Below are 8,753 nucleotides of genomic sequence, written 5' to 3' on the forward strand. Positions count from 1 at the left end.
ATGCATAAAAGTCTCCGTTACCTTGTATCTTACACTATCGCCCTGTAGAAGCTGTTTTTGTAAAAATAGGCTAACTATTGCGTCATAACCAACGCGACTCTGTCTCACATTTGAGAAATTACCGTATAGACCTGAGGAGACGCTCGCAGGCAATCTTTTACTGTCTATGAGACAGTCGGGAGGACGTGGAGACATAAAGTCTGATAAAGTCAAGGGGGAAGAATGGGGAGAAGCCCATAGTGAGCCAAAAGCAACGGGAGAAAATATTTAAACAACGTGATTCAGCTTTCCCTTTCCACAACTACTAGAAGACCTACAGCTGTCAGACAGGAGGCTCACGTCACATCTACGTCCTCAAGCTCAGTCTGAGCCTGCGCAGTTCGCTCAGCCATCAGGAAATGAGTGCTCCTATACTGACATCACTTAACGCCGTAGAAGGCAATGGGATCGCTCCGTCCATTTCTTTTACTGTCTATGGGCGCGCACCGTCACGTCATGTAAGGACGCACACTTAAAAGTAAACGGTCAGGTCGTTTACATGGTGAAAAAAAATTAATAACGAGTATGGAAGAGATTCAAGCTGTGCTGCTTTTGCTGGTTATGTATAGCTTTACGAGGTAATTAACAGCGACAGAAAAGAGCACTAATATGCAGATTCAGCAGCATGCAGCATATTCAGAAAGCTTGTAAAGCTAGATTTAAAATGACAATGTATATTATTATCAGCTATTACGGACATTGCACGTGAGATGGCTGAGACGAACGCGTGCCATCAGACAGAGAGCAAGACTGATATTTACTGAACGAGACCGAACCTCGCAAAAGACTTTTAAAAATGCCCGTTGAACTAAAATGCTGCGTGAGCTCAACCAATCAGCATGTTCAGCGCCCAGTCCCGCCCTCGAAAGTTCCTGAACTTTGAAAAAGTACTACCTCGCGAGCAGGGCCGTTTGGAGGGGGAAATATTTACCCGGAACTTCATTTAGACCCTGGTTCCTGCGGTCTAAACACACAAAGTACCACCCAAAGTTCCTAGTTCCTGGGTAAAGTTCATGTGGTGGAAACGGGGCTTTACATCGTGTACAAATAACAAGGTCAAATGATGAGACATACATAGCCATAATTAACCGTATACATACTGAGAACTATATTCTCAGAAGGCGAAGCACTGCTACTTCACCGGAGTGATTTGCTCGCAGCACCTGAGGTACCCCAGTCCAGACCAGACAGTCCCCACCTGCGGTGAAGAGCAAAGAGTTCACTCAGAAATTACTAGATAGTAAATACATAGTTTACAATCATGGGTGTTACTGTATTGTAAAGAGCTGCAACAATAAACAGGGGAGACCAGGTAATACCATTTATAATGATGTTTCATATATTTCCAACCCAAAAACGCTGACTTAATTGATGACTCCATGGCTGCTGGCTCTGGATATAGATCCAAACACACCTGTAGCCATTAAGTTATCAAGTATGTGTTTGCTCAAAACATTTCACTGAGGATGCACGGAGATGAGAATGGTATGTGGACTTATCTAACTCTGGAGGATATGGCGAATAAGCTGAAGTTCCAAAAAGTCGGCCTGTACCTTTGTTTTGCCTATTCAAAAATCCAATTCAAGATATCTACAAATTCAATTTGAATAAATTATTTTCAGATATCTACAAATGTATTTGATATTGTAAAACAAAATTATTTAAAGATATCTTAAATGTGATTATGATTATTTTCAGATATCTACACATGTATTTGATATCATAAAACAAAATGAATTAAAGATATCTTAAATGTGAATATGACTAGTCAAACACCAGTTAGAAAAATCTCTAATTATATATATTTTTACTAGAAATAATTTAGTTAACGATATCTTGATTGTTATTATCACTAGTAATATTGTCATTTGTGATATCGCCAATTAGAATTATGTCAGTACAAAATCAATTATAAATATATTTAAATACAATTTCTACTAGTCAAAACTCCAAGATATATTCAAAAATATTTTCCAATGGAAGAATATGACTAGCCAAAATAGCATTGTAGATATCTCGAATCTATATTATGACTAGTCCTAATTACATTGTAGATATCTTAATTCCAATTACAACTAGTCAAAACTAAATTATGACTAGTACAGCCAGAGGTATTTAATGCTAAAACGGCTTGCCATACAGGTGCATCTGCAAACCCAGAAAACGTGAAGAAGGACAACCCAGTAACTTTGTTTTGGTAAGCCTTTCTCTGTAAACATGTGGGGGAAAAAATCAGCAACTCAGATTTCTCTCCCCTTCTGATGTAGAAAGGGGATCTTTTTTATAATATTACCGCCCAGTAATCTGCATGTTTCCACCCACAGTGCTGTCATTCTGTTTTCGCAAGCAAGATCGGTTTAAGTTCACCATGGCAAAAGTTCGAGCAAAGCATGCTAACTGTTCTGTCGTTGGCTGCACAGATGAGCACAAAACACTATTTAGAGTCCCAGCTTCAGAGGAGACAAGAGAGCAGTGGATTTATTTTATTTTTAAGGGAACTCCCCCAGAAACGGTGAACAAAAACCTGCTTGTGTGTGGTAATCACTTCAAGCCAGAGAGCTTTCGCAACCTAGGACAGTACAAAGCAGGATTTGCTTCAAAGTTGTTCCTGAACGAGGGAGCGATACCAACCGAACGAGGCAAAGCTGCAGTTAAAGAAAATGTAAGTTTTTTTTTTTTTTTTTTTGCTATGTAATGCTATGTGTTTCTTCGGTATCTGTCAGCTTCACTATCTGTGTGCTTCTCTATTACTTTATGCAGAAGTTAAACAGAAGTTGTTTTTGACTTGCGACAGCTTTGACTATTAATATGATGTAAGAATTGTAAATCATTTACTAGCTTTTTAGATACCCATATATGATGTTTGATAAAGATCTGGCTTGCTGCCAAGATACAGTGTTAAGTTAGTTTGTATAGCCTGCAAGTTAAAAAAAGAAGCTTTTCTGCCCGAGTGATATTTTAGAAAAAAGAAAAAGGCACAATATATATATATATATATATATATATATATATATATATATATATATATATATATATGACGTGACGTCACCTTTAGGTTTTTGAAGATAAGTTTTGAAGCAAAAAGTTGGCCATTGCCATCTTGGCAGCGCGTCACTCCTGGATAACTGGTCAAAGAGGTGGGACATGGCTGGAGCTGAGGTGAAGACTAACAGACAGCAGACAAACAGCTATCCACCTGTCACTCAAAGTGGCCCTGCCCTCAATTATGCAGAACTTTAAGACTTTATATAATGTAAACGAATGAGATATTTAAAAAAAAAAATCACCCCCCTCACAGTTGTCTTGAAAGGCAAAATTAGCCATATAGACCAAAACCACAATTTGTACCAGGCTGTAAACAGATTTTTTTCTGCTGGGCATGTTAACATTGGGCTCAGTGAGATTTCTCTAGCGGCCAGTGGATGAGTTGCAGTTTAAGTCACTTCCGCATTGGCTTTATAAATACTTATAATTAGGTATGCAGTGTGACAACATCCATGGATTCTTTTTTTCATTGGGGTTTAGGCAAGCACATATGTGCAGTTTGCTGATGTGGCCTGCCAGACGGATCAACCAACTACCGGTACATATGGCACATGGCTCTCTATGAAGACTATCACACCTCTCTTCAGAAGCAGAGGTTTGCAGTTAGCTTAAATGTATATGTTGTCATTCTTTATGGTTCAGTTTTAATAAATTGAAATGGCTTCCGACTTATTTTAATTTGCGATTATGACACAAATGATCAAAGGCACACAGACAGACACTGTGTCCTGCACCGATGCTGGCGTTGGCACCTCGGCTGTCAGAGCTTCAGGACCATTACTTGCATCATGCAAGAGACCCCACTTGGAACTGGAAGAGGAAGATGACATTTCGGAAGGTGGCTCATCTATGATCGTTGAAGATCCGCATGATGTCACGCATGATCCTCTACACTCTGTCACTTTGACCAAATCCACAGATGTGACGTGAGTTACATATTTGTCATAATAATTTGCTACAAATTTTCTATTTATTTCAGCTTGAGCAGGATGGGAATTGATTATTTTTCTGTGAAATCTTTTCTGTTCTGATAGAATAGAACCTTCCAGCCCGATCCACAAAATATCAACATACATTGTGTATGAGAACTGCCTACTGGAGCTATTTCTGGTATGCCCAAAGTGTCAACGAGATTTAAGGCCGAAGACAAGAACCATGGGCACATTCCTCAGAGTGGAGCAGAACTGTCCACACTGTGAGTTCTTCAGAATATGGAACAGTCAACCTATTATTGGGTTCACTCCTGCTGGCAACCTTCAGCTCACTGCAGCCGTTTATATTTCAGGTGCCTCTTTCTTCAAACTTGAAAAGGTAATGACAAACACAACTGTGTATGAACTATTTCAGTGTACCAAATAATGTTGCTATATTTTATACAGATCATGGTGATAAATGGATAAACTGTGAACTATATTGCCAAAAGTTCTGGGATATCTGCCTTTACATGCACATGAACTTTAATGGCATCCCATTCTTAATCCGTTGGGTTTAATATATAGTTGGTCCACCGTTTGCAGCTATAACAGCTTCAACTCTTCTGAGAAGGCTTTCCACAAGGTTTAGGAGTGTGTTTATGGGAATATTTGACCACTCTTCTAGAAGCACATTTATGAGGTCAGGCACTGATGTTGGATGAGAACGCCTGGTTCAGTCTCCACTCTAATTCATCCCAAATGGCTGAGGTCAGGACTCTGTGCAGGCCTCCTCCACACCAAACTTGCTCATTCATGTCTTTATGGACCTTGCTTTGTGCACCGGTGTGCAGTCATGTTGGAACAGGAAGGGGCCAACTCCAAACTGTTCTCACAAAATTGGGAACATGAAACTGTCCCAAATGTGTTGGTATGCTGAAGCATTAGAGTTCCATTCATTGAACCAAGGGACCACGTCCAAACACCTGAAAAACAACCCCACACCATAATCTCCCCTCCACCAAACATTACACTGGGCAAATGCAGTCTGACAAATACCGTTCTCCTGGCAACTGCCAAACCCGGACTTGTCCATCGGATTGCCAAACAGAAAAGCGTGTAATTTGTTACTCCAGAGAACACATCTCCACTGCTCCTTTACTGGAAAGAGCGCTTTACACCACTGCATCCAACGCTTTGTATTGCACTTGGTGATGTAAGGCTTTGGATGAGCTGCTCGGCCATGGAAACCCACTCCATGAAGCTCTCTACACACTGATCTTGAGCTAATCTGAAGGCCACACGAAGTTTAGAGGTCTGTAGCTATTGACTCAGCAGAAAGCTGGCGACCTCTGCAAACTGTACGCCTCAGCATGCGCTGGCCCTGCTCTGTGATTTTACGTGGCCTACCACTTTGTGGCTGAGTTGCGGTTATTCCCAATTGCTTCCGCTTTGGTATAATTCCTCTATCAGTTGACCATCAAATATTTATTAATGAGGAAATTTCTCTAATAGACTTATTGCACAGGTGGCAACCTATCACAGTATCACGCTTGAATTCACTGAGCTCCTGAGAGCGACCCATTTTTTCACACATTTTTGTAGAAGGGTCTGCATGCCTAGAGCTTGATCTTATACACCCGTGGCCATGAAGTGATTGGAACACCTGAATTCAACGATTAGGAGGAGTGTCCCAATACTTGTGGAAATATAGTGTATCTTATCCTCTTATCTTGTCTGACCTCAGATCTTCCAGGCAATGCAACTACAGTTGTACAAGTACAGCACCTTTCGAAGACTTGCCCGGAAATGTATTGAGCCTGCTATCGTGCACAGGTGGAAGGCGATGCAGGACGCCACGTTGGAGCAGCTCCGCCAACAACAGAATGTCATCCTAGGTGGTGACATGAGGGCTGACTCTCCAGGTTTGTAATTTTGATTGTATGTTTAATTGTATAATAATGTTTTGCTTTAGGGGGTTACTAGGAAAGCAACGTGGAAATCAAAAAAGATTTGTTGTATTTGTAAAAGTAACACATTTATTTTATTTTTAAAGGTCATTCTGCCAAGTATGGCAGCTACACAATGATGGACCTGAGGAACAACATGATTATTGATCTTCAACTGATTCAGGTCAGCTGGGGATACAAGGCATGAACTAAAAGAAATAGCAGTGTCGTTGGCAGTAAGGGGGAACAGTTGGGGTGTGTGCGGGGGCAGGTGGTTCTTTAAAAACTGAAGGGAAAACACAGACATGGGTAAAATTGTCAGGTATTAAAATGTCATTGAAGAGATGGCACTGAAATTCCTGACTGTACTTTGCCAACATGGAAAACTTATCTTTTTTTCCCCCTTTTATATCAGAGCAACGAAGTCGGTGGGAGTTACTGCATGGAGATGGAGGGTCTGAAGAGGAGCCTTGCTCTTTTGAAGGAACGTGGTGTTACTCTGGATAGTATTGTGACAGACCGTCATCTGCAAATTCAGAAATTCCTGAAGGAGACCAGGATAAAGCACTACTATGATGTCTGGCATATAGAAAAGGGTATGATATCCTTTTTTTATTTTATTAAGTGGAACAACAATACTGTAAGGGAGTCCCTGGTCACTTGTGAAAAGTTTCTTTGGTTGATGACATACAAATGATCACGGACAGGTGTTTTCCTTTATATTTATTAACTTTAAACAATATTTGAGCCACTTTGGTAATTAGCATTGTATTCCATATACACTGAATATTTACATAAACTGAAATACATTTTTATATTGTTAGGACTGTCCAAAAAGTTGGTCCTGATATCAAAGAACAAGGACTGTGACATACTGAAGAAGTGGCTTCACAGTATAAAAAACCACGTGTACTGGACAGCAGCTTCATCGACATCAGGGACAGAGAGGGTGGCTAAGTGGACGTCTGTCCTAAATCATATCCGAGATGTCCACATCCACGAAAACCCTGCTTTCCCCCAGTGTTTGCATGCACCACGGACATCACGGGACAAAAGCAAATGGTTGAAAGCAGGTATTATTTGAAATATAAAGATTGCTCGGACCCTCTTCATACATGCTCTATACACTATCACAATTTCCCCAAATCTTTCCTGGTACTGCATGTAGGTTTTTAGATGATGGGGACATTTTTAACCAGTACCACTTACGCGACTGTTTAGTGATTCTGTGTTCAACACATTTAATCTATGGTATTGCTTCTTTATGTTTTCATAGGAACAGAGGCCTTCTGCAAATTAGAGAAAGCCTTGACCAATAAGAGGATTTTAAACGATGTGGAGAAGATGAGCCCACTCCACCAGACCTCATCGCTGGAGGCTTTTCATAGCGCGATACAACGTTTTGCTCCAAAGAACGTGGTATTTCCTTTTCTTGGAATGTTGTGCAGGTACGTACACCATCATTGTTGCCGTATTAAATGAATGCAGTTTATACATTGTATTCAAGAGTTAACCCTTCATATTTCTGAGTATTATTTTTCTTCCTAAGACTCTACCTGGCTGCCATGCACTTCAACGAAAATGCTGGGCGTCCCCAAGCAACATCACCAACCGGTGAGCTGTTATACAGAGTAAACTTCCCCAAGTCCAAGAAGAGACAATGTACCGTGAAGCCAGTGAAAGTAGATCCAACTCACGGTACATTTTACAAGCTTTCATTGTAAAAACCACACAAAGCCAAGAAAACTTGCAAAGATATATGTGAAAAACATAATATAAAATGCACTGTATTTAAATGTCTTCCATAGTAAATATATAAATACAAAATGTAAGAACACATATAAAAAATAAAAAGCAAGGAAAACAAAAACGTGCAAAAGGTTCACTATGGTATTTTAGCAATTGCAAGAAATATGCAGTCACTGTTTCTTTTCTTCTTCTTTGTTTTTGGAATTACAGATTATGTGGATGGACTGATGGACCTAATCTTTGAGAAGGTGTTTGAGGACCCTGTTCCATATGAGGCCGAGGTGCAGAAGATCCACATCCCTGACGATCTTTCCGCCCAATCTGAAAAGCCAGACAAGATAGAAGTGATAGCCAAGTATGTGTCACGGTTCAATCAAGGACTGGTCTGAAATATTACATACACTCCCTGAGCATCTGTGAACTTCCGTCATATATGTAGCACTACACATAAGGGAATTACCACTCATTCTCCGGCCCAGGAAGCCCCAAACCCAGCATACAAAGCTTCTGTAACGGCTGAGCACAGAGAAGAGAGAAGCAGGACTGCTGGTTGTTCAATTATAACCTTGTTTAAGAAAATGCAAAACTTACTATACAAGTCTTTATGACAAATAAAGTAATTTTTTTAATAAATGGTTTTGCGTCCTTTCGGTTTTTTCATATACATGTTAAGATTCATATGTTAATGTGCCATATGAAAAATAGTAAAGTAAGTAATAAGTATTCCATTATTATTAAAATAAAATGTTTATAATGTAATGATTTTCTCAGTGTAATAAAATGTTGAGCTCATAATAACAATTTGTACATGACAATTATTACATTATAAACTCACCAAAAACATGCCATATTTTCATTAGTGTAATAGCTTTAAAACCCAAAAAATATTAGTATTAGTAAAAAAAAAAAGAGGTACATTTTTAAAAATCTAAAGTCAGTCTTAAACTACCTGTGAAATGCAACCTTTAAATATTCATACAATTATTTAGATTTTATTACATTATTTTATTACAATAATATTTGTAATGTATATTACATTATGTGGAGATACTACATTGAG

The 8,753-nt window shown here is 39.4% G+C and overlaps 1 protein-coding gene across 6 annotated transcripts; it reads left to right on the forward strand.

The window, feature by feature from the left end:
• The first annotated feature begins 1,938 nt into the window (after positions 1 to 1,938).
• LOC137090534 (uncharacterized) lies at positions 1,939 to 8,313 on the forward strand. Of its 6 annotated transcripts, none has more exons than XM_067454493.1 (12): positions 1,939 to 2,701; positions 3,565 to 3,679; positions 3,791 to 4,010; positions 4,119 to 4,279; positions 4,370 to 4,395; positions 5,743 to 5,920; positions 6,052 to 6,128; positions 6,360 to 6,540; positions 6,769 to 7,017; positions 7,221 to 7,392; positions 7,494 to 7,642; positions 7,904 to 8,309. In XM_067454493.1, exons 1-12 carry the CDS (start codon positions 2,348 to 2,350, stop codon positions 8,080 to 8,082), a joined length of 2,061 nt encoding a protein of 686 aa, XP_067310594.1. In that variant the 5' UTR covers positions 1,939 to 2,347; the 3' UTR covers positions 8,083 to 8,309. The 6 variants fall into 6 exon arrangements, with proteins under 6 accessions (XP_067310594.1, XP_067310592.1, XP_067310593.1 ...); XM_067454491.1 differs by having other exon boundaries at positions 1,939 to 2,236; positions 2,364 to 2,701; positions 4,119 to 4,395; XM_067454492.1 differs by having other exon boundaries at positions 4,119 to 4,395; positions 7,494 to 7,558; positions 7,904 to 8,313.
• The last annotated feature ends 440 nt before the right edge of the window (positions 8,314 to 8,753 follow it).

The sequence above is a fragment of the Pseudorasbora parva genome, chromosome 10 (assembly GCF_024679245.1).
Source record: "Pseudorasbora parva isolate DD20220531a chromosome 10, ASM2467924v1, whole genome shotgun sequence".
In the NCBI taxonomy this organism is placed as follows: Eukaryota; Metazoa; Chordata; class Actinopteri; order Cypriniformes; family Gobionidae; genus Pseudorasbora; species Pseudorasbora parva.